Source organism: Ranitomeya imitator, chromosome 5, assembly GCF_032444005.1.
Source record: "Ranitomeya imitator isolate aRanImi1 chromosome 5, aRanImi1.pri, whole genome shotgun sequence".
Taxonomy (NCBI): Eukaryota; Metazoa; Chordata; class Amphibia; order Anura; family Dendrobatidae; genus Ranitomeya; species Ranitomeya imitator.
Genome location: NC_091286.1, coordinates 562,214,511 through 562,240,503, shown reverse-complemented (window position 1 = coordinate 562,240,503; position 25,993 = coordinate 562,214,511). Strand labels below are relative to the sequence as shown.

Here is a 25,993-nt window from a genome sequence, read left to right as displayed (position 1 = left end):
TTCTTTACTGTTAGGGCAGTGAGAATCTGGAATTGCTTGCCTGAGGAGGTGGTGATGGCAAACTCAGTCGAGGGGTTCAAGAGAGGCCTGGATGTCTTCCTGGAGCAGAACAATATTGTATCATACAATTATTAGGTTCTGTAGAAGGACGTAGATCTGGGGATTTATTATGATGGAATATAGGCTGAACTGGATGGACAAATGTCTTTTTTCGGCCTTACTAACTATGTTACTATGTTACTATATATACCCTGCCTCAAAATCTGCTGTTATTTCATTGTCTCTTTGATATTAAATTTTGCATCAAGTCTGCTTGCTCTGTAACTTTGACTCAGATACTATATATCTCTGGTTATATTTTTTTTTCTTTACCAGGCAAGATCATTTGTATCTCTATAATCTATAGGTGTCAATGGGAATTCCAATACTCCTGCCCTATTTGGTCGTGAATTTTTGTAATCTTTGTTTTTAATTTCTATATGTGGTTTTTGCATGTATTAATAAAACGTGCACCTCAAATATATGATGCATCAGGTGATCCTCCAGATGTGTACATCAAACATATAGTGCATCAGGAGAGCCACCAGACCTGTACCTCAAACATAAGGTACATCGGGTGATCCTCCAGATGTGTACCTCAAACATATAGTGCATCAGGAGAGCCTCCAGACCTGTACCTCAAACATAAGGTACATCGGGTGATCCTCCAGATGTGTACCTCAAACATATAGTGCATCAGGAGAGCCTCCAGACCTGTACCTCAAACATAAGGTACATCAGGTGATCCTCCAGATGTGGAGGCTCTCCTGATGCACTATATGTTTGAGGTACACATCCAGACATGTACCTCAAGCTTATGCTATATTAAGAGATCCTCAAGATGTGTACCTCAAGCATAAGGTCCATCAGGAGACTCTCAAGACGTATATATCAGGACATCCTCTACATGTATACATCAGAGGATCCTCCAGATGCGTACCTCAAACATGTCGTAGATTAGGAGATCCTCCAGACGTGTACCTTCAGGAGACCTCAAGATGTGTACCTCAAACTTCGGTTTAGCGCATGTAAACAATGTCCATGTAACAGTCAGCTGAGGACTCATTTGTCTGATAGCTATTCCTCTTGACTCTCCTATACACATGCATACTCAGTTGGATGTGCAGCCAAGATAGTACATTATTTGACAGGAATAACAGGTACATGCAGGGCTCTTTTTTTCTGTCAGAGGACATTTGCGATGAAGGCTCCTAATAGATGTGAAATCAGCCAAATGCGTGTGAGGACTACCGTAGTGAGTGCTAAAGGACAAAATGACTGATGAGTAATGAATAATTACTCATCTTCCAGTATCTTGTTCTGAAAAACACTATGTATTATGTACAAACCCATTCTTTTGAAAAAGCTTCATGTCCTCGAGAGTTCATTACTGTATTTTCCGGCATATAAGATGACTTTTTAACCCCTGAAAATCTTCTCAAAAGTCGGGGATCGTCTTATACGCCGGGTACGGCATGTGCGGAGCTCTGAAGTCGCCGCATATGGTGCAAGGAGCAGTCCCGGGTGGTTCCCAGGGTCTGGAGGTAAGTATATCCATATTTTGTATTCTTTTTTTTTTACACGAATATGGATCCCAGGGCCTGAAGGAGAGTCTCCTGTCCTCCAGACCCTGGGAAGCATCCGGGACTGCTCCCTGCACATGCCGTATGAGACGACACCCAGTGTATAAGATGACCCCCGAAAAGTTGGGGGTCGTCTTATACGCCCAGTCGTCTTATACGGTAGTTGCTCCAGGAAAAACAGATGATTGCAGCTACCCCCATGACTAACACTTATTCAGCAGCAAGTCCTCATTTGGGGAAAGGAATTGTTGAAATGGAACAACCCGCTGGGGGCTGATGTTAATAATCTGGGAAGAGGGCGATTATCCCAAAAGGTTCCCAGGTTATTAATAACAGCTTATTGCTGTTTGCTTATCCTTTACTGGTTAGTTTATGGGGAACCCCAGAAAAAGCTGACGTAGGGGCCTTTTATAATTTCTAGCAAGCAAAGTCTAAACAGACAGCTGTGGGTTGATCTTAATCGCCTGAGAAGGGGACAGGGATATTGGCCCCCCTCCCAGGCTAGGAACAACAGCCCTAGGTTGCCCAAAAATGGCGTATCCATAAGATGCGACAATCTGGCGCTTACCCTGACTCTTCCCACTTTCCCTGGTGCTGTGGCAAGTGGGGTAATAGGTTTGGGGTTGATGTGAGCTTTTTTTATGGCTGCTGACAGCGTCAATTCCCTAATTCATGCATCTTCATCACACCCACGTCCATTAATCAAAGGATTACCCACTGATCAATTTCTGGGAACCAGAAGAATTTGTTGTAACGACCATTCTTTTCATGAACAAGCCAAAGATCTTGCCTCAAGATTTGAAGAAAAAGGTTATTCCAGATGGAGTATCAAGAAGGGTCTGAAGAGAGCCTCTTCAGCTAAAAGAGGTGAATTATTAAAGCCCAGGACTAACTCCATGCCTGAACAACAGGTGAGGTTCGTATCAACTTGCAATGAAAAGTGGTCGGATGTTAGAAACGCACATGGGTAGTATTGGCCTATCTTAAGAATTGATCAGACACTAGCAAGATACACATGTAACCATTCCTCAATTACCTACAGGAGAATGCGTAATCTTAAAGATCTCCTGGCTCACAGTTACTATGCAGGACCCAGCTTGGAAAAAGCATTTGGTTCTAGGGGACCAAAATAGGGTTTCTTTCAATATAATAATTGCATAGCCTGTGCTAATATGTCTCGTACATCAACCTTTGTCTCCAGGGATGCAACACAGAATTTCACCATCACTCAACGTATCACCTGTAACACTGAAGGTGTAGTTTACTATGCGATGTGCCCGTGTCAAAAAATCTATGTTGGGTTGACCTCAAGACCACTAAAGAGTCGTGTGAGATATCAGGAACGCCCGTGATGTGGATGATGTCTCCTCATTGAAACCAGTACTGAGGCACTTCAAACTGACTCAATATTGTAATGCTGGATTGTTAAGAGTGATGGGAACAGATTGGTTGGAGGGCTTAAGCAACATAATGTCACTTGACCCCTGGGAGACCAGGTGCCAAAGTCACAGGAACAGCACTTCCATCAGAAGTGAGAATAGGTGTTATTATTTATATGGGGGAAACATATTGATTGAAAAGAGGTTGCCCCAGTAGTGGAAAACCCCTTTAAATTAATAGTATACTTGCCAATTCTCCCAAAATGCACAGGGGGACCCTGTAAAAGAGGAGATCTCGGTGCCTAGGGCAGCACTAACTATAAATACAGCCCTGTGTACAGATATATAAAAACACACATGGCCACTAATAGTGGAGGAAATTAGCCACCAGCCTCTTTTATCAAAGGTTAGATTAAAATTAACCAACAATAACCACTATTAAAATAAAAGATAAGCCAAAGGCTCAAATCTGACCTCTGGTTAAACCATTCACTGCCAACTCCAATTATGTGAGTGACTTACCTATCTATGGGTTAAGACAAAAACAAATTTAAATACAATGCTACATGATAGCAATGGAGGGAAGGGAGGCAGAGATCCAGTCAACAGGACAGACTGATAGAAACCATATCCCAAGTACATCATTATTTAGTAACTAGATGGTGGCCCGATTCTAACGCATCGGGTATTCTAGAACAGGGGTCCCCAACTCCAGTCCTCAAGGCCCACCAACATGTCATGTTTTCAGGATTTCCTTAGTCTTGCCCAGGTAATAATTGCATCATCTGTGCAATGCAAAGGAAATCCTGAAAACATGACCTGTTGGTGGGCCTTGAGGACTGGAGTTGGGGACCCCTGTTCTAGAATATGCATGTCCACGTAGTATATTGCCCAGCCACGTAGTATATTGCCCAGTCACGTAGTATATTGCCCAGTCACGTAGTATATTGCCCAGCCATGTCGTATATTGCCCAGTTACGAAGTATATTGCCCAGTCACGCAGTATATTGCCCAGCGACGTAGAATATTGCCCAGTCACGTAGTATATTGCCCAGTCACGTAGTATATTGCCCAGTCACGCAGTATACTGCCCAGTCACGTAGTATATTGCCCAGTCACGTAGTATAATGCCCAGCCATGTCGTATATTGCCCAGTTACGAAGTATATTGCCCAGTCACGTAGTATATTGCCCAGCGACGTAGAATATTGCCCAGTCACGTAGTATATTGCCCAGCCATGTCGTATATTGCCCAGTTACGAAGTATATTGCCCAGTTACGTAGTATATTGCCCAGCGACGTAGAATATTGCCCAGTCACGTAGTATATTGCCCAGCCACGTAGTATATTGCCCAGCGACGTAGTATACAGCAGAGCATATTGCCCAGCCACGTAGTATATTGCCCAGCCACGTAGTATATTGCCCAGTTACGTAGTATATTGCCCAGTTATGTAGTATATTGCTCAGCCACGTATGTCACAGGTTAAAAAATAAAAAATAAACATGCATAGGCAGCATCAATAGTAAAAACTTGGTCACACAGGGTTAATAGCGGCGGTAACGGAGTGAGTTACCCGCGGCATAACGCGGTCCGTTACCGCTGGCATTCACCCTGTGTGAGCGGTGACTGCGGGGAGCATGGAGCGGGCGCTGGGCACTGACTGCAGGGGAGTAGGGAGGGACTAATCAGACTGTGGCCGTCGCTGATTGGTCGCGGCAACCATGACAGGCAGCTGGCGAGACCAATCAGTGACTTGGATTCCATGACAGACAGAGGCCGCGACCAATGAATATTGTGACAGAAAGGCAGACAGACAGACGGAAGTGACCCTTAGACAATTATATAGTAGACAATGGGTCACATGGTATCACCTTCATATTGAAGATTGAAACATGGCTTCATGCCAACCTTAAAAGGGAACAAGAGCTAGCACACTAAACACTCCATATGACCCCTGTGAGGCAGTGACCGGTGCTATATGTGAGGGACGCTATGTGTCCCCCAGGATGCGCACACAAGCATATTGAGGCCATGGGAGTGCATTGCAGTCACAGGCGTAGTTGTGATTGCAATGCAGAATAGAAGTGTTGATCTTGGGCAAGCTATTTGTCCAAGGCAGATTTAAGAAAACTTGCTCTGGGCTTTTATTTTTTAAACGGACTACAGGATGATAGTAGGGCAGTCAGTTTCCTCCCCCGGTCCAGGTTTTCCATGTGGCCGACAGCCACAGGTTCTTTTCTAAAAACCCCTGCAGCAGAGGGTTGGGTGTGTCAGTTTTGGTCTTGCAAGCAGGCAGAGAAGAAGGCTCTGCAGAGCACAACCTGTGTGAGGCAATACAGGGTCAAAAGGCCTGGCACCCTCAGCATACACGGCGGTACAGTCGCACATGACAATCGGTCATGGACTGTCTTTGTTTTCCCGGCTGCGATCCGGAGGATCCGATTTACTTTCTGTTTGTGAGTACGTTGATTATTAAAGAGACTTTATTTTGAACTTTTCCTGGGTCACTGTCTCATCCCTGCACAGTGTGGACACCGCTGCACCACACCCCCTACTGAGAACAAGTAATTGAAGTGGGATATCCAATGGAGAGCAAACACAATGTTTATACCGAAGTCTGGGAGTTGACACTTTTAATGCCTGTGGAGATAAGGCTTCCTATGTTCACAAAAACGCAACGCAGATTCTTTGGAGCAGAAGTTATGAATATTGTGTTTTTTTGTGACAGGCGTAGGTTCCATAGTTATGTTCAGGCTTGGACTGGCCCACAGGAGAACAGGAGAATCCTCCGGTGGGCCCCCATGCAGGAATGTGCTCTCCACTCAACCTTTATGAGAAGTAGCTGGCACTATACATTTGTTTTCCTATGTTCAGACAAGGGCATGATCTCAACATTCATTTAACAATCTACCCTGTTTATTATTATATAGAAAAATAGGAAAACTTGTGAATGAGAGTAATGTGATATTTGCATGTAGCTGATCAGTAGGCCAACAGAGTCAATGTTACTGGTGGTCTCTTGGCACCCCAGTCCAGCACTGGTTATGTTAGACATATTTTAGCGAAGAGGCGAACGTAACGCATTTATTTACATCACTGTGCAGTATGCGCACCAGCCCCAAATTAATATCGACCAATGGATAACATTATATATGCCATGTATCTTATCCATGTAGAGCTAAAATCATGATAGGAAATATGGCATTAATATGGCCCGCGTGGGATCCCAGGGGGGCAGATATTCTGAAGGTTGGGAATCTCATAATTATGTGGGATCGGAGCAGCGTCCCATGGCCCAGCCCCATCTGAGGTCACCCATGTTGGAGGTAACAGTATTAAGTGGAACAGTTTGAGACAGCATGGGGAGAGAAAAGTATGATGGGGCACAGTATAGTGATTGGGTACTGTGGGGGTCAAGATAGAGAAGGGGCATTATATGACATTACAAATGATTCCTGTAGTAAGCTTTGTGTTGTATTTATCTACTGACGGTGGTTCTGGTGATGTATTTCTCTACTGCTGGTGATCAATGTATACATGTACTGATGGTGGTTCTGGTGATGTATTTCTGTACTGCTGGTGATCAATGTATTCATGTACTGATGGTGGTTCTGGTGATTTACTTTTGTGCGGTTATTGGTTCTGATCCTGTACAGATGTAACAATCCATTACTTTTAAGATTAGCTATGTTAATAAAGTATTGTGCCGTCTGATGAGTTAATACATTACATACATGCTAGCCACCTTAGGGAGAGACCCAAGTTGGGCTAAATGTAGCGGGACGAAAGAGACCGAAAAGCCCTCTACTTAAAGGAAATACATAGTGGATGCTTTCCTGAAACGGAAAGTACTTGCAAGCAGCATAATACAAAGAATAGCAGGTTTACCCAGAATCCTTTGCAGTAGGCGGAGCTATGCAAATCATCTCTTTCCACCCCAGTCTAATCCACAGCGCTTGGAATCGCCAAGCGTGCAATGCTGCGGATTAGTTCTGTGCTGATGAGGGCCTAAAGCCCGAAACACGTGTCCACAGGTAGGAATTGGTTGGCTGTGTAAATTTAGAAACTAATCCGCAGCATTGTACGCTTGGCGATTCCAAGCGCTGTGGATTAGACTGGGGTGGAAAGATGATTTGCATAGCTCCGCCTACTGCAAAGGATTCTGGGTAAACCTGCTATTCTTTGTATTATGCTGCTTGCAAGTACTTTCCGTTTCAGGAAAGCATCCACTATGAGTTAATACATTTTCATTTACAACAAATAAAGTTGCACTCTGTAGTGCTAAAGCAAGTAAATGTGTAATATATGAAATATGAATAGCATTGCTGCTCTAGATAATCAGAATGGAGACACATAACATGTATGCATGCTGAGCAGCCAACAATGAGGCGATCTCGGATCTGCTGGGAACCTACGTGTCTAGTGTGAAGTGCAATTCCTAGTTCGCCCCTGTACACACCAGACTTCTGATTTTGCCGGCCTTTTGTTATTTTCATTCTTCCGTCAGGAGTATTAATGTTTATGATGAAAGTCTGCGGCCGCTCTATGTGACTGCGCACTGCTGAATGCTCAGAGCTCGCACAATGCGCTGTCAGGATTCTCCGGGGTCAGAGGTCACGTAATGGCAACTATGGGAATCGCAATCAAAATGCCAGAATTTGCATTTTTCGATCAGCGCTCCCCCAAAGAAAACCATGGAAGGGTGAGTGGATGTGTGAGTGGTGTACCCCTTTAAATAATATTCTTACTGACACCACTAGGGGCGTTCACTGACTGTGGAGATAGGTGCAAATCCCTATGCTGTGGCTCCCCTTAGTGGTGGCTGCAGGTACAGCAGAACTATCTCAGGAGGTTTTCTGCCCTAACACCTTCCAGACCTGCAGCGAGGACTCCGCAGTGTGTGACCCCGGTACCATATTCCCTCTAGCATGAGTGTGAGGCGCAGACAACTGTTCTCCAGGTCCGGTCACGTGATTCTTTCCACCACATTTCCGGGTCCAGTGTTTTCCCTTCACCATAGAGGCGTGACCTCCGGGTAGAGCGCCGACATCCAGCCTCTTATACTCTGTGGTACTCCGCTTACGTCATTCCAGTGGGCTCCAGGATGGCGGCTGGCGGTGCTGAGGTGCGCACGGGGGACGTAGAGGAGGACGCCTCCCAGCTGCTGTTCCCCAAAGGTGAGACCGTGGCCCCGGGACGGAATATCGGAGCCCGGGCCGTGTGTGTAATGTCAGTGTGGCAGAGCAGGGAGCCGCAGCAACTCATGCTTGTTATTGGGGGGTTCCCTGTCCGCAGTCCGGACCCCCGGGAGGGTGACTGCCCAGCCCCCCAGCGCTCAGCCATTTTCTGAAACCATGGCATCTCCATTTTTCAGGATCTGGGCTGGGTGAGGGCTTATTTTCTGCACCCCAAGTTGACGTTTTCTATTGGTACCATGTTAGGGTAGATACACTGTTCTGATATCCCATAATTGCAATGTTGCCAAAAAATCATAATGCTGGCGGTTCTTTTTTTTTCTCATTGCACTGATTAGATTAATTATTTTGATTGGACATTTCTGAACACAGCGATCCCAAATATTTGTATTTTTTTTTTTTTTGTTAATTCTTTTATTTTGAATAGGGTAAAAGAGGGTGATATAAGCTTGTTTTTTTGCTGGCTCCAATAGTCTCTTTAGGAGATATGGAGCTGCGATCATCTGATCGCCCGTGCTACACATAGCCGAGCCCTGCTAGATGTTGCAAAAATCCTGTGAACGCTGGCCACACGCCGGCGTTCATAGATTTACAATGACAGCGGCATTTAAGTTATTATTTAGGAGATAGGTCATCAATAGCAGATCAGTGGGTCCAGCACCTTCACCGATCTAATTGGATACGGCATCCAGAGGTAAAAACTGACCGCAGAGGGCAGCACGGTGGCTCAGTGGTTAGCACTGTTGCTTTGCAGTGCTCGGTTAAAGTCCCACCATGGACAACGTCTGCAAGTAGTTTGTATGTTCACCATGTCTGTTTCCATCGGGTAGCACGGTGGCGCAGTGGATAGCACAGCAGCCTTGCAGCGCTGGAGTCCTGGGTTCAAACCCCACTATGGACAACATCTGCAAGGAGTTTGTGTGTTCTCCCCGTGTTTGCGTGGATTCCTCCGTGCACTCCGGTTTCCTCCCACACTCCAAAGACATACTGATAGGGAATGTAGATTGTGAGCCCCATCGGGGACAATGATGATAATGTGTGCAAAACTGTAAAGCGCTGCGGAATATGTTAGCGCTATATAAAAATAAAGATAATTATTATTTCCTCCGGGTTCTCCGGTTTCCTCCCACACTCCAAAGACCTACTGATAGTGATGATAGTGATGATGATGTCTGTAAAGTGCTGCGGAATATGGTGGTGCTATATAAGCAATGTATAATAGTAATATTAGCTCGGCTCTTTTCAAAGTGCAGGGGCCACTGCCCGGTACTCCAGCACAGCGCCAAATCATCAGTCTTTCATTCAGAAAACGTAGCCAATTTTTTTTTTTCTCACTTGTCATCCGAGTTTTTGGTTTATTTTTTACAAGACTATTTATAATTTCCTACATTAAAGAATTACAATATTTCCGTTAAAATCGGATGTAATACATATGTAATCCGTTATTTTGTGCACCCATTTGCTTGAGTGGCCGAGTATTATCCGATTTACGGAAGAAACTGGTGCATGCTGCATTTTTGTGTTTCCACCTGCAGATTTGGTCTGTTGAAGAAAAAAAAAATGCTCATATGCCCTCCCCACTGAATAACATTGGTCTAAGTGCAGTCCTTTTTTTTTTTTTTTTTTGCGAACAGCACTTGGACCAAAAATACGGTCATGTGAACGATCTTTCACTGTGAGAACATTGATAGTTGATGGTTTAGCAGACAGAATATAAAAGGTTAATGTTTCCATTCAATAACAGCAAGCACTTATACTAAAAATGGTTAACAATAGAAACCCAGATATTGGAACATACCTTTTTAAAGGGAATGTCTGAAATTCTTAAATGGTTGAAATTGTAAAGTGCTTGTAAAAACCGGCATCTGTTCAATTTACCTCTTGTTCCAAATCCTCTCTGTTCACAAGAACATGGGTCGTGCTGTCCAGATTCCACCCACCCTCTGTGTTGCTTGCAGCCCTGCCAAGCCACCAGCCCAATCCTCAGGAGGACATTGCCCCCCGCATGTAGGAAGCAGAGAGCGTGCGCTCCTGAGCACAGATTAGAACATTCCTGTAACAGTAGAGGAATCATGTGAACACTTTGTTTTTCTGCAGAGTTTGAGACTGCGGAGACACTGCTGAATTCAGAAGTGCACATGTTACTGGAGCACAGAAAGCAGCAGAATGAGAGCGCAGAAGAGGAACAGGAGTTATCCGAAGTCTTTATGAAAACGCTCAACTACACCGCCAGGTTCAGCCGCTTCAAGAACAGAGAAACCATTGCCAGCGTCAGAAGGTATCCCCTATAATGTATATAATTTTTAACAACTTTATATATAGCGTACATTTTATATTTGTTTTGATGGACCTAAAGACTTGCATTGCAGAGTTAAGTGACTTGGATCAAAATTGGACATGTCTGAGTCTTTTGGTGCGGACCGCACCAAAATCTGCAAAATGAGATTGACATGTGGGCAGCACCATATAGTATAATAAGTGCGAGTTCTGTCTGTAAGAAACACTCTTGGCTTTATTCAGACAACAGGTTTTTTTTTTTTTTTGTTTGTTTTTTTTTTTATACATACAAGGAAAACAGACTGAGATTCGTTGGTGAGTTACGAGTTTCATCAGGTTGTTTTTTTTTTTTTTTCATAAGTTTTTCTCACCTTCTATCTATTGGTCAGTGAGTTTCACTGCCGAGTTTTGATCTAACACACAGATCAATATCGGACGTGTCTCAGTGATTTTGCACAGACCATTAGGTCCGAGGAATAGATCGGACTTGTGAACAGCACCGTAGACTTTCATGGGTACAAGTGCTTTATGTGAAAAACATGATTACACTCGTACTAGAAAAACTGACGTCTGAATGTGCTCTAACTAGAAATGCTGAACTCTTGGAAGGTGCAGAGGTAATACATCCAAGAAAGGGCAGGTTCTACTCTGAAGCCATGGGGGTGACCACGCCAAAACCTCTACAGGGGATCTGTGGCAAATTACATTATCATAATTCATCTCGGCTCTTTCACATTTCTTAACTCCTTCCCAAAAATGAGCTTAACTGTATGTCTAAATTGTAAGTAGTTTACTGCAATCTGACATGTAGTTTGTCCATATATTTGTCTACATTCTGTAGGTAAATCCTATATAACCTTACATAGTTTTAGTCAAAGGTATAAGATCTTTAGAGACGCTTTTACTTGCGTGTAGAGATGAAATGTAACTACACTTTATATTTGTCCATACTGTGGCACTGATCTGGCACCTCTCTTCCCACAGCCTGCTCTTACAGAAGAAGCTGCACAGGTTCGAGTTGGCGTGTTTAGCCAATCTATGTCCGGAAACAGCGGATGAAGCCAAAGCATTAATTCCAAGGTACGTGGCTCTTGTTTTTTAGAATTTTTCCGTGTCCAGACCACATTCTTAAATTAAAAGTGGAAAGTGCAAACTGACATTTTTTTAATTCTTTAAAATCATCTTCATTCTCAAGAATGGAAAGTCTCTTTTAATTTGGTTTACTGTTTGTTGCCTGTATGAAGTGTGTACAAGGAGTGCAGCACTTACATGCCGTTCCTATCACTGCTTGTAAGCGCTGTAGTGCATCAGCATCATAGAGCAGGTAATGTGAGCCATCGGTGGAACCCTGCCGCTGTGGAGGCAGGTGAGCCATGCACTCGTTGAGGGGGGTATCCGCCTTTCTCCCTTTTGAGGCCAAAATCCTTATTTTGAATCTTTTTCTTTACAAAGTTTTGAGTTAAACTAACAGCCTCATGGGCATACAAGAGGCTGATTGAGTCAGGAGACTCTCAGCCGGTCTGTGCCTTGCCTTTTGCCTGACATGTGCAGGTCCCCCTTTTTATCTGACACTTCGTTATAGCAAGAAATGGTGTGGATGTTTTTGAAAGCTTTGCACTCACAGCTCACAATTATTGTACAACACGTGAAATGGGCTTCTAAAACTGGGGAGGAAAGAAAAGTCTGCGCATAGCTTTTGCCAAGGATGTGTCTGAACGTAGCCTTAGTCCAAAACTTTATGGTGCAGAAGTAGATTGTATCTTGTGATTATTCTTCAAAATAATGCAACTTTTCTTTGTACTTTGCCTCCCACCTTCCTGCAGTCTTGAAGGCCGTTTTGAAGAGGAGGAGCTGCAGCAAATATTAGATGACATTCAGACGAAGAGAAGCTTTCAGTACTGAAGAACGAGTCCTAGTCATCAGCCATGTTCATTCTCCACCAGCATCGGTCTGCAGTTGACATCAGTGTCCCAATTTCCAGCAGAGACTCTGTACCTGTTGTGTTCGTCATTTATTTTATGTAAGAAGGATGTCGGGTAGAAATGTTTCTGTACATATGTATGAATATGGTGGTTTTTTTTAATAAGAAAAATAATTTAAAAAGGGTGCGTTGTTTCACTTTTTTATTTTTTTTGTAGGTGGGGACCATGTTTTTAAAGTTACACCATGCTGTCTTGTAGCTTGGCTGGGTTTTTGGTTGGGCACAAACTGTTGATGCCAAAGGGTAAAAGGATGGCTACTCTTCCGAGTGGGCTTAGATTGTAAGACACTGTGGAAACTGACCAAATGACTCTGATGCCAAATGTTGTCTTATTGTTATCAACCTCTAGTTTTACCCACACTAGATTACTGACCTTTCAAATATGAAACTTCATCTTCCTGCAAAATACCATTTCTATGTTATGGTGATCAATCAAACTTAGATAAACCTCAAAGAGAATACTTAACACCCTTAGTGATGTCACTTTATATGGCAATAACTCTGGAATGTTTCAACATATCCCATTGATTTTGAGAGTTTTGTGTGACATATTGTACTTTGCTAATAATAAACTTAGGTTCACATGTTTTGTGTTTTTTTTTTTTTTTTTTTTTTTTTTTAAATTTTGAAAACTGTCCAAGAATTTGCAATTTGAAAACTTTGCATGGATTATCCCTTTAGTCCAGTATAGTCATAACATACAAAATAGTTAATAACCTTTACTTCATTTCAGCTTTTCATGAATTCCTGAAGGGTTAATAAACTGCCTGGCAGCAGTTATGAATATATTGAGCGGTGCTACTTTTAAAATGGTATCACTTTTTTTTTGGGGGGGGGGGGGTTTCTAATATTTGGGCCCCCCAAAGTCACTTCAATGCTGAATAGGTCCCTAAAAAAAAAAAAAAAAAAGTTTGTAAATTTCCTTGAAAAAATGAGACTGCTACAATTTTAGAACTTCTAGCAGCTTAGCAAAATAAAAGAACATTTTAGAAATGGTGCTGATGTAAAGCTAACTACCGACCTGTTCTGCCCGGTGCCGATCTTTGCTAGCTTGGAGTGGTGACTCTCCTACTTCGTTTCACTTCATGTAAACAGAGCAGTCTCTTCTCTTCTGGTCTGCTCTGTGGATTGCATGACTGATCATGTCATGCTGAATGACAACCATCCCCCCCATTGTTGGGCAGCGTGGAGCTGGCTGTTAATCACCATGACGTCCTATTGACACAGCAGAGTGGCATCAGCAGAAGCTTGAGAATTGGCAGGAGCAGTTTATGACTGCTCTGAGCCCACAGAGAGCGTTGCTGGATAGAACAGGTACATAGTTTGCAATTACCTACATATAAGTTCTTAATCCTATATGAGAAAAGTAACCAAAGATCCGGATGTCCCCTCTAACAGCTTCCCGACCTTGGATGTACACAGGTTGACAACTGTCTCCTGACTTTGGAAGTACTGAGTACGTCCAGGCGATTTTGCACACTAATATAGCTGACACCCGACTCGCTGACAGCAGTTCAACCCCTTAAATTCCGTGATCGATAGCAAGAGTGTGACCTAACTAACTTGTCAGTGCAGAACCGACCGTTACAAAGCATAGCGATGGTCCTGCATTGTTATGCTTTAAAACTGCGATTAGCCTTCTGAAAGTCCTTTAGTGGGACCAAATAAATAAAAAGTTGGAAAAATATTTAAAAATAATAAATATATATATCTGATTTATATTTTTATTAAAAAAGAAAAAAACAGCACATGTTTATCACCGCATCCTGAATGTCCTGCCGCATCCTGAACGTCCTGCCCCATAAAACTGTCCCACTAGTTAACCCCTTCAGTGAGCACTATTAAAAAAAATAATGCTTTTTCATCATACCGCCGAGCAAAAAGTGGAATAAAACACAATCAAAAAGACAAATGTAAATAAAAATGGTATCTCTGACTACGTCATCTTGACCCCCAAATAACAAGCTGCCATACAGGTCCATCAGCAGAAAAATGCGATACAAAAATATTTTTGTTTCTGTAAATGTTTTTGAGCATTGCAGCTTAAGTCTCCTCACCTCACCATCCTTGGCATGTCACTTTCCACAAGGAGAAACTACCCCTTGGAGATTTAGATGGAAACCCTGATATAAATGCTCAGCGTACAGCGCCGTATAAGTATGTTCCAAAATGTTCCCAATAAAAACTTCACCTCAATCCACAAAAAAAAAAGTCCCCACTCTGGTCCGTCATCTGTTAATGGAAATATAGGGAGCTTCCACGTTACTGGTAGTATAAAGGCTCTTGAAAAGCGTTATGGCTCCTTGCCTAACAAAATAAATCCAATTCTGCGCTCCCTAATCCAAATGCCCCCTCCCTTCTGAGCCCCAGTGTGTCTAAACCACATTTAGCACCCACATGTTTGGCATTTCTGTAGTAATGAGAGCCCACCTAATCTACAGGTGCGTGTCTCCAGAAGCACGGGCTGGGCATAATGCACTGGGCACTACAACATACTGGGCACTACAACGGCAGTTTGCAATTTTCAGTAACCTCTACTACCGTTTGTTTCTGGAAAACACCCATGGAGTCAAAATCATCACTACATCTGTAGATAAATTCCCAACTGGGTATAATTACCAAAACGGGGTCACTTAACAGGAGATTCTGCTCTTCTAGCACTTGGGGGCTCTGTGTATGGAGTCCGCAAACTATTCTAGGAAAATCTGTTTTCCAGGAAGCAAATTAGCGCTCCGTCCATCCAGAGTCTCGCCGTGTGGCTAAGTAATACTGTACAGCCACATATGGGGTATTTCTACATTAAGCGGAAATTGTAGGACACATTTTGGGGCCATTTCTACCCATTTCCCCATGTGAAATCTGGGGATAGAACAAAATTTTGGTGGTAAAAATGTAATTATTTTTCACTGCCCAATGATATAAAATTCTGTGAAAGAAAACAAATTTTTTGCAACAAACTGAGGTGCATTTTTTCATATTAGACCTTAGAAAAATTAAACACTTGGAATTAAAACAACATTAGTGTTAAAAATGTAGTATATTCGTTCTTCACCGTCCAATGGTATAAAATTCTCTGAAGCACCAAGTCGGTGACAGATGGGTAAGGGATATTAGGAATCCGTTTTGTAATTCTGTTTCCGGGGGATCATCATTTTTTTTTTTTTTTGCAATACAGTCACTATGAATTACCTTACTGATTGGTTTACATGGTGTGTGTCTGTACTGATACAATGTTATGTGATGCTGGCATTCTAAATATGTGGTATGACATACAGACTCTTAGGCCATGTTCACACAGTGCGTTTTTTACCGCGGAACCGCGGCGGTTTTGCCGCTGCGGTTCCGCAGCTGTTTTCCATGCAGGGTACAGTACACTGTACCCTATGGAAAACAGGACACACTGTGCACATGGTCCGGAAATTGTTAAAAAAAAGACGCGCTGAATAGCTCCCGGAAAAAAGAAGGAGCATGTCAATTCTTTTTCCGGAGCCGCAGCGGTTCTGCACCCATAGACCTCCATTGTGAGGTCAAAATCGCAGTAAAACACGCAGATCAAAAATATATCTGCGTGTTTTACTGCGGTTTGATGTGCAGAACCGCTGCTGCAGGAAGTTCGGGGAAGCGGGCGGAAGTGCGTGGGCGGAAGTCCGTGGGCGGCGTGTGTGGTCCTGACTGTATCCCGAAGAGACTGTCACCATGGAGGCATACCGTCGCATGGGGATCGATGTCGGGCGTCTGATTGATTTGGTAAGTCTGTGTGTCCGTCCCCATGCGACGATATGCCTCTATTGTGCTAAGTCGCCGTATCGGACTACTACTCCCATCCGGTATTTAGGATGGGAGAGTTGTCCCTGTGTCCGGCGACTTAGCACAATACTAAAGTTCACACCAAACACAAACACACAATACACAAACATGACACACAGTACAGTACATACAACACATAACATAGAGTATATACTCACCATACACCACACTTGTAGGCGAAGCCCTCGATCCTCAATGAAAAAATCCCAAAATAATAAAGCAAATCCATACTCCCTGTCCGCAGAATCCATAACCGAGTGTCCCACGCCGATCTCCTGCTCTCCGGTGATACACTGCCAGGAGCGAAGCTCCTAGCAGTGTATCGCGTACTGTCCCGGAGCTCAATGGCGCCGGCGTCTCGGTTAACGGCAGTACAGCTGCGTTGAACTTTCCCACGCAGCACTGCCGTTAAGCGAGAGTACCGGGGTCAATGACCGCCGGTAAACTCGCTCGCGCATGCGCAGTGACACACCGACAGGAACTATGGCTCCTGTCAGTGTGTTGCTGCAGCCGTGGAGAGCAGACACATCTCTGGATGTGTCTGTTCTCCATGGAAGATCTTCGTGGGACCCTCGATGGATTTCTGCGGACAGGGCCAGGGAGTATGAATTTGTTTTTTTGTTTTGCCTTTTTTTCAGGTCGAGGGTCTTCAGGATGGATTGAGCGTGCAATAAAAGAATTGTCAAAAAGTGTGTGTCTTTATTTCATTAAAATATTTTTTCTAGTGTTTGTGTTTTTTTTTTTAACCCTTTCATTGGCTTAATAATGGATAGGCGTCTCATTGACGCCTCTCCATTATTAACCGGGCTTAATGCCACCTTACAATAGCAAGGTGGCATTAACCCCTCATTACCCCATATCCCACCGCTACACGGGAGTGGGAAGAGAGGGGCTAAGTGCCGGAATTGGCGCATCTTTTTGATGCGCCTTTTCCGGGGCGGCTGCGGGCTTATATTTGTAGCCAGGGGGGGGCAAATATCCATGGCCCCTTTCCTAGGCTATGAATATAAGCCCACGGCTGTCTGCGTAGCCTTTCTGGCCTAAAAATATAGGGGGACCCCAACACGTTTTTTTTTCGGGGCCCCCTATATTTTAGTGCCAGAAAGGCTACGCAGACAGCCGTGGGCTTATATTCATAGCCTGGGAACAGCCATGGGTATTTTAACCCCTTCCCGGGCGTCAAATATTGGCCCACAGCTGTCTGCTTAGCCTTTCTGGCCTAAAAATATAGGGGGACCCCAACACGTTTTTTTTTTTCGGGTCACCCTATTTTTTAGTGCCAGAAAGGCTACGCAGACAGCTGTGGGTTAATATTCATAGCCTGGGAACAGCCATGGGTATTTTAACCCCTTCCCGGGCGTCAAATATTGGCCCACAGCTGTCTGCTTAGCCTTTCTGGCCTAAAAAAATAGGGGGACCCCAACACATTTTTTTTTTTTAGGGGGGTCCACATATATTATAGTAAACCTTAGGATTAATAATTGATCGGCGTCTTATTGACGCCTCGCCATTACTAACCGTGCTTAATGCCACCTTACAATAGCTTTAGGGGTAGGGTTAGGATCCCTGTAGGGTTAGGGTTAGGATCCCTTTAGGGTTAGGGTTAGGATCCCTTTAGGGTTAGGGTTAGGATCCCTGTAGGGTTAGGGTTAGGGTTAGGGTTAGGATACCTGTAGGGTTAGGGTTAGTATCCCTGTAGGGTTAGGGTTAGGATCCCTGTAGGGTTAGGGTTAGGATCCCTGTAGGGTTAGGGTTAGGGTAAGGATACCTGTAGGGTTAGGGTTAGGGTTAGTATCCCTGTAGGGTTAGGGTTAGGATCCCTGTAGGGTTAGGGTTAGGATCCCTGTAGGGTTAGGGTTAGGGTTAGGATCCCTGTAGGGTTAGGGTTAGGATACCTGTAGGGTTAGGGTTAGGGTTAGTATCCCTGTAGGGTTAGGGTTAGGATACCTGTAGGGTTAGGGTTAGGGTTAGTATCCCTGTAGGGTTAGGGTTAGGATCCCTGTAGGGTTAGGGTTAGGGTTAGGATCCCTGTAGGGTTAGGGTTAGGATCCCTGTAGGGTTAGGGTTAGGGTTAGGGTTAGGATCCCTGTAGGGTTAGGGTTAGGGTTAGGATCCCTGTAGGGTTAGGGTTAGGGTTAGGGTTAGGATACCTGTAGGGTTAGGGTTAGTATCCCTGTAGGGTTAGGGTTAGGATCCCTGTAGGGTTAGGGTTAGGATACCTGTAGGGTTAGGGTTAGGATCCCTGTAGGGTTAGGATCCCTTTTGTGGTTGTGTTATGTTTAGGATCCCTTTTGGGGTAGAGTGCTTAGGGTTATGAGCCCTAACCCTACCCTAACTATTTCACTTTATAGTGTGTTTTTTAATGAATGTTGTTGATTGTCGCACGAACCACTCAGGATTGACGGCGACAGAGCTAGTGGTAAAACAACTGCACACAAGCGTTTTTATTGGTGTTTGTGTTTTCAGTTTGTGCTTGTGTTCAGTTATTAGGGGTTACTTTGAAATATTTCCAGCAATTGTGTAACATTACTTGGTCGCGCTATAGATTATGAGATGACACTATTGTATTTATTGTAGGTTCGGGATTATCCGGCCTTGTGGGACCCAGCCGATGAATCCTACAAGGATAAATATTTCCGGGAACTAGCCTGGACCAAAATTGTACGAGACCTTATCCCAGATTGGGACAAGTATCCAGGGAGTACACAGCAGCAAATTGGTAATTTTAATTAAATTTATTTAGTAAACCTTGAGTATATTAAAAATATAATTTGTTTAGATCTCACAAAAAATGTTGTTGTATTTTGTAACCTTTTTTTGGTAGATAACGATGTGAGGAAACGGTGGCGCTCAATCAGAGACCGTTTCACGAAGTTCCTGAACGAATGTTCTAAGAGTGACTCTTCGCCGAGCAAAAGTAAATTTCCATTTAGCGAAGAGCTGCAGTTTCTTGTGTCCAGTAGGACATTGAGAAAGTAAGTTAAAATCCACTCCACATGATTATTTAAATATAATATGTTGTGCGAAAAATTGATGTTTTTTTTTTCTCCAACAGGACGGAAGGAAACATGTCGGTAGCTGATTTGGAGGACAGCGACAAAGAGGATGGAGCAGGCAGTTCCTCTGGAGTGGGAGGGACCATCTCTACCTCCACTCCCACAGCTTCTGCTGAATCAGCATCCACTTCAGCAGCTGCTGCATCAACATCTAGTTCAGCAGCTGCTGAAGCATCTGATTCCGCAGAAGCTGTGAGAGTGGAGAAGAGAGCTGTCTATCCGGTGGCAGCAGAGAAAAAAAAAAAAAAAAACAAAGAAAAACCAAGATGACCAAACTGTCCAAATCGCTTGCGACACGTTAGATCTATTAAAAAAATCTAGTTCTGATGACCACTGCGACTCCTTCGCAATAACTGTGGCAAGAAAAACACGCTCCCTGCCACCGGATAGACAATCTCTTTTCATGTCCATGGTCCAGATGTCCCTCACTGCTCTGGAGGACCCTGCTCCGATATCTCCATACAATGAAGTTCTGATGGGGGTGTTGGGACTTTTCAGGCCCCGACACCGAACACCGGAAACACAAGCTACCAGACCCCAGTATTTGGCCCACAGCCAAGTTACTTCTGGAGATAGAGGAAGTTCGCAGCATATGGGGGGAGCATCATATCAATCAGAGGGATCAAATTTCCTCTATTCTCCAGAATATACTTTTCTGAATTGAACATGGGCAAAAATTTTCAGTGGCACCGAGTTTTTTTTGGTTTGTTTTTTAGCTCCACTTGCCGGTTGGCTTTGAAAGGGGCTTTTTTTTGTTTTTTCTAATTGAAAAATCTTTTGTAAATATTGCAAAGAATTTGTGTTCTTTTAAATATATTACATTTCAAACAGACTATTCTCTTCTTTATTACAATGCGGTCAAGGCCGCTATCCTGGGTTTATGGGCTATCAATTAGTGGTTTATGTGTTGATGTGTTAACAATTGTATACGTCATACTGCTATTATTTTCATAAAACACCCAATTTTTTGTAGCCAAAAAAAAAAAAAAAATTAATTACACCCAAATAGATTTTTTATTGATATTACAATCAATTATTTAACACAGTTTTTTTGGTAACATGAAACAAAAAAATTTTTTTTCAAACTTTTGTGTTGGTTGCTGGCGTTTCTCATTCTTCGGGATGTTGTCAAAACTGTTATCAGCGATGTCGGCAACATTTCTGGGGGGGTCAGTGTAGATGCATCCTTCTCTGCTGGTCAGGCTGCTCAACACCAGCACAGGAGTATTGCCAGTGCACGGCACCTTCAGGACTCATAAAGTAGTCAGTGAAGGATTCTCTCACACGCACACCAGAGTTGGACGGCCTACCCAGACCCCCGTTGTCAACTGGATTAAATACTGGCTGCTGGTACTCCACATCAACGTCAGTGTTGTATTCACGAGCATAGTTGTGGAGTACACAGCAAGCCTTTATCACAGCATCAACGGTGTCTGTGTCCAACTGAATGGCAGTGTGAAAGATCCTCCACTGACTAGTCATGATCCCAAAGGTGCATTCCACATATCTGCGTGCACGACTCAGCCGATAATTAAAAATCCTCCGTCGGGCATCCAGTCCCCTTCGTGGGTATGGGCGCAGCAGGGTTGTCGTTAAGGGAAACGCCTCATCCGATACCATCACGAACGGCACTGGATGTGTGGAACCCGGCAAAGGTCGTGGGGCTGGGAGCGTGCCGCCATCTCGAATTTGCATCCCAATCTGTGACGTTCGCAACACCCGAGAATCCCCAGTACTACCATAGGCACCAACGTCAATGGCAACAAATTTGTAATGGGCATCAGCCACCGCCATCAGGACCACTGAAAAATACTTCTTATAATTAAAGAAGCGTGATCCTGATCGTGGTGGCTGCTGAACCCGAACATGTTTACCATCGACTGCACCTATGCAGTTTGGGAAATTGGCCACAGACTGAAAGCCTGCTGCAACCTGCAGCCAAGTCTCCTCGGTTGGGGAAGGCATCACCATGGGCTGCAACTTCTGCCAGATGACGGTACATGTACACCTCACAATGTTAGAGATGGTAGATTTACCAACTCTAAATTGGAGGTGCAGGGATGTATAGCTCTCTCCTGTGGCCAAAAATCTGAAAAGAAACAAAAAAGAAAATTAGAAATGTCACACAAAAAGGTAATTACAACATGTCACAAGTTAAGGCCGCTATTATATGCGTCCAGCACCATTCAATAATGCTGGCATTAACACCCAGCACAACACAAAGGGTGTAAAAAACATTAATAAAAGGCCTGATGGGACTTGTGCACACACGCATGCGAGATATGACCAAGTGTTGCATGGTAATCCCCGGACCTGCTGCATGCACTCCGTTGTGGAGCGTGCGGCTCCATGTATTGGTATGTGGGTGCAGACTCCGCTCCAGAGTGCAGGCGGCAGAGCCGGGGTTTACCATGCAACACTCGCCCGTATCTCACGTGTGTGTGTGTATGTGTGCCCCCTGTCCAAAAAGAGGACTGGGTGGGTTTAATCACACATACTGGACACACACACAAGTAAAATACAGACCTAACAACATTCCCCCCAAAAATTGTTACTTACCGCAAGGTGATGAGCAGCCTTTCTTCAGCAGAGATGGACTTCCTCATTACCGTGTCTTGCAGTGTTAAATGGGGTGCCAGGATGGTAAGCAGTCTGTCAAAGGCAATAATTGGTAACCGACAAAACGATATAAATTTTTCAGGATATCTGAAAATTGCAAAAGAACAACAAAAAAGGGTTACTTCACAAGTATTGCTAGCCAAAAAAGGTAAATTAGTCATTCTATATATTTCTACTTACCTCCTCAAATCATTGTACAGCACATGAAAGTGCCCCTTCTCAGTTCGGTCTTCTACAAGCGGGTGCACCCACAATCGTTTCTGCACACGTCTTCTCTGCCGCCGCTAAATAGAAAAATAAAAAAATATTTCGTAAACACAACAATTAGAAAAATATATCAAACATGCAAGGAAAACAATGTCGATTATGTAGGGATACGTGTCCACATTCAGGAAGGCCCACCCCATTCTAGTACGCAATGATGCCAGATGTGTTCATTGTACAAATCCAGCATCATCACACCCGACGTATAGGGTCCTCTTTTATTCATTGCGGAGCCGCAGTTTCACAACAAGGAACACAGACATGCTGTGATCATAAAAGACGCGCAGCATGTCCGGAGTCGCAGGGCTGACGGATGACACACAGTGGACACGTGATTTCATGACATCACCTCCAGTATGCTGACATGTGGACGCTGCATGTTTGGCGCTGCGGCCACACGCAGCGCCAAACATACAACGTTTCCAGAATGTGGACAAGTACCCATAACCCAATATATAAAACAAACAGACATCTGCTTACCTGACGTGCATGTCGATTCAGAATTAGAAGCATCAACCCCAGGATCGCAATCCGGTGTGGCGTGCGGAGCTGGATCCGTGGGCTGTCATCTGGACGACGCTCTGCACGTCCACTCATTTTGATGTGTAAGTTCCAAAATGGAGGATGGAAGAAGAAAAGGGTTGGACAAGGAAATGACATCATTTTTTTTTTTTTTCTTCCCCCCACTGCAGTAAACTTTATTTCTGTCAAACACAGACAATCTGCAGACAAAACTGCATCAAAAAACGCACTAAAAAACGCACCAAAAAACGCACCAAAAACGCACCAAAAACGCACAAAAAAACGCACCTGCGTTTTCTGCAGAGACCTGCGGTTTCAGTCAGGAAAAAAAAAGGATGGAAATCCTGAACGTGTGAACATACCCTTACACTACATGAGCAACTATATTTCATTGGATTCCATTTTATGTTGATCTCTTTCCTACCCAAATATATATATATTTATACGGCATGTACTATATTGCCACCTGTATCTTGCCTATGCTTTTGTCTGCATATACATCCTATTTATTATATGTAAATTTTTAAGCTGTATGTCTAATAAAAATAACTATTGTTTATGGATGGACTACTTCATGTTTTCTTGTATAAGAATCTCCCTAGACCCATGTTGACGCTGGTGTCTCCTACCAGCACCCACCAGTGCCACCATTAGTTTCTATATTGACTAGTTGTAGAGTAGTGTTAGATCATCGCCAAGAAGGTAAAATATATTGTTCTGTCGATTATATCTATGCTGACTGTATGAGATTTGGGATGCCATGCGTGAACATTTTTTTGGGCATATTGTCACATATTGAGAGTCATGTTTTTAAGAAGTTTTTTTTTTTTATTGAAAGACAAGCTCTGTTGGTCTTCCAAGGACGAGACTACCCCTGATGCAGACGACATGGAGGGTTATTAGGTGTCTTTAACAGCTATTAACAGCTTTAGGAACATTTGTTTTATGATAGGTTGGGTTGTGCACAAGATAATGGTTCTCAGCAGCACATTGCTGAACAATGGCAGCCTGTGGGCACAGATTGTTCTGAGAGCGGCTGTTTGATGTCCATCCACCTGTAGATAAGGAAGGCCCAAAAGTAGGGATCAATGAAACTTATCACAACTGATTACATGGGTAAATATACACAATGATAAAAAAAAGAAGACATGTAGTTGCATATGTGACTTTGTTTATTACATTTATTTAGGCTACGTTCACATTCGCGTCTTTGGACGCAGCGTTGTCGCCGCAAAATAACGCATGCGTCCCTATCTTTAACATTGGGGACGCATGGGCATGCGTTGTCATGCGTTTTGGTGCGTTTCGCGACGCATGCGTGGTTTCGACGCACCTGCCAGGGCGCAGCAAACGCAACAACAACGCATTTTTTCTGCGTCCAAAATTTTTAAAAAATCGCATGCGTCGCACTTGCGTTGCATTTGCGTCGTCGATGCGTCAAAAACCCCATTGAAGTGTATTGGCAACGCAGAAGACGCAAGTACTTGAGTTGTGCGTTGTATGACGCATGCGTTCTTGTATAGACGGTGTCTAGGCACTGAAAAGACCCTATATATATAAAAAAAAAGGTTGAACGCATGCGTAAAAAAAGCCTGCGTTTTACTTGCGTCTTTCGTGCGTTGCGTCCGCGACGCTGCGTCCAAAGACGCGAATGTGAACGTAGCCTTAATCTCGTAAGTGCTCAAAATGTCTTCCGTCAATGTTGCGACATTCCCTGAACCTGTCCTGTACACTGACGCGTGTCACAACGTCCATAAATGCTTCTAAAGGTACCTTCACACTGAACAACTTTCCAACGAGAACGCCAGCGATCCTTGACGTTGCAGCGTCCTGGATAGCGATCTCGTTGTGTTTCACACACAGCAGCGATCAGGATCCTGCTGTGATATCGCTGGTTGGAGCTGAAAGTCCGGAACTTTATTTGGTCGTCAGGTCGGCGTGATTCGTCATGTTTGACAGCAAAAGCAACGATGCCTGCAATGGTTTTCAATGGAGAAACAACCAGTGAGAATGATAAGTATGGCACTGGATCGCTCCTGCATCGTTCTGCTGTTCCAGTGTTTGATCGGCTCATTGTCTATATCGCTGCAGCGTCGCTAAATGTGACGGTACCTTAAGATGAACACTTTTAATTAGTCCATTTTCTGTTAAGTTGTGTGTCAGTGGATATGTGTACACAAAATCTTAAGAGAATGTCATTGATTCAACTAAGTAATTTACTGATCAACAGTTGTTTAATAGCACAAAATCATCTGGTGTAAGTGCAGCGTGCACATCGTGTAATCTACTCACACTGATGGCGAACAGTAAGCAGCTAAACTATCCAGGCACCAATGTGCAAACATGATTCTCCTGGACAGCCATGAAGTCTGACAGATTTATGTGAAGTCCTAAACCCAGATCCAAGCGCAATGCCTTACAAGGTAAGTAGGATTACCACTCTGTAAATATTTGTGGATCTCACGATCTGTAACGCTGTGTAATTTATTCCCAATGTCAACAAGCGTCTATTGTTAAATGACCTGAAACTTTGGATTCAGCTTTCAGAAACTTCTCATTTAGCAGACCTTTATTCTACCAGTAAATCATTATGTCTGGAGGCCATGTAGGTATGTCCCTCATCCTGTCCCCATCCTGATATACACTACTCAGAAACATAAAGGGAACACTAAAATCCCACATCCTAGATATCACTGAATGAAATATTTCAAGATGCAAATCTTTATTCATTACATAGTGGAATGTGTTGAGAACAATAAAACCTAAAAATGATCAATGTAAACAAAATGAATATCCCATGGAGGTCTGGATTTGGAATGATGCTCAAAATCAAAGTGGAAAATCAAATTACAGGCTGATCCAATTTCAGTGGAAATGCCTCAAGACAAGGAAATGATGCTCAGTAGTGTGTGTGTGGCCTCCACGTGCCTGTATGATCTCCCTACAATGCCTAGGCATGCTCCTGATGAGGCTGCGGATGGTCTGAGCCCTGAGGGATCTCCCAGACCTGGACTAAAGTATCCGCCAACTCCTGGACAGTCTGTGGTGCAACGTGATGTTGGTGGATGATGCAAGACGTTCAATCGGATTCAGGTCTGGAGAACGGGCGGGGCAGTCTGTTCTGCCCATTCTAGCGAAGGTCAGGTTTCGTATCTAGCTTTAAAAAGGTTTAATACCATAGTTTTGGTTTTGCTGTGTTATAGCACCACCCAGTGGTGGTTAAATTTATTACCTGTGTTTTTCAGCAACTATTAGAGTGTTGCATTCTGG

At 43.7% G+C, this 25,993-nt stretch overlaps 1 protein-coding gene and 1 long non-coding RNA gene across 2 annotated transcripts; both read left to right on the top strand.

The window, feature by feature from the left end:
• The first annotated feature begins 7,819 nt into the window (after nucleotides 1-7,819).
• POLR2D (RNA polymerase II subunit D) lies at nucleotides 7,820-13,054 on the top strand. Its single transcript, XM_069727678.1, has 4 exons — nucleotides 7,820-8,179; nucleotides 10,295-10,475; nucleotides 11,459-11,554; nucleotides 12,298-13,054. Exons 1-4 carry the CDS (start codon nucleotides 8,107-8,109, stop codon nucleotides 12,374-12,376), a joined length of 429 nt encoding a protein of 142 aa, XP_069583779.1. The 5' UTR covers nucleotides 7,820-8,106; the 3' UTR covers nucleotides 12,377-13,054.
• Nucleotides 13,055-18,472: 5,418 nt separating this feature from the next.
• On the top strand, nucleotides 18,473-20,027 carry LOC138638420 (uncharacterized). The gene is made up of 3 exons (XR_011312497.1): nucleotides 18,473-18,981; nucleotides 19,087-19,237; nucleotides 19,318-20,027. It is a non-coding gene; the product is annotated as an uncharacterized lncRNA (long non-coding RNA).
• The last annotated feature ends 5,966 nt before the right edge of the window (nucleotides 20,028-25,993 follow it).

Coding starts and splice junctions, on each gene's coding strand:
- POLR2D (XM_069727678.1), top strand. CDS start 8,107: ATGGCGGCTGGCGGTGCTGAGGTGCGCACGGGGGACGTAGAGGAGGAC. Junction 8,180..10,294: donor CCAGCTGCTGTTCCCCAAAG/GTGAGACCGTGG, acceptor GTTTTTCTGCAG/AGTTTGAGACTGCGGAGACA. Junction 11,555..12,297: donor GCCAAAGCATTAATTCCAAG/GTACGTGGCTCT, acceptor ACCTTCCTGCAG/TCTTGAAGGCCGTTTTGAAG.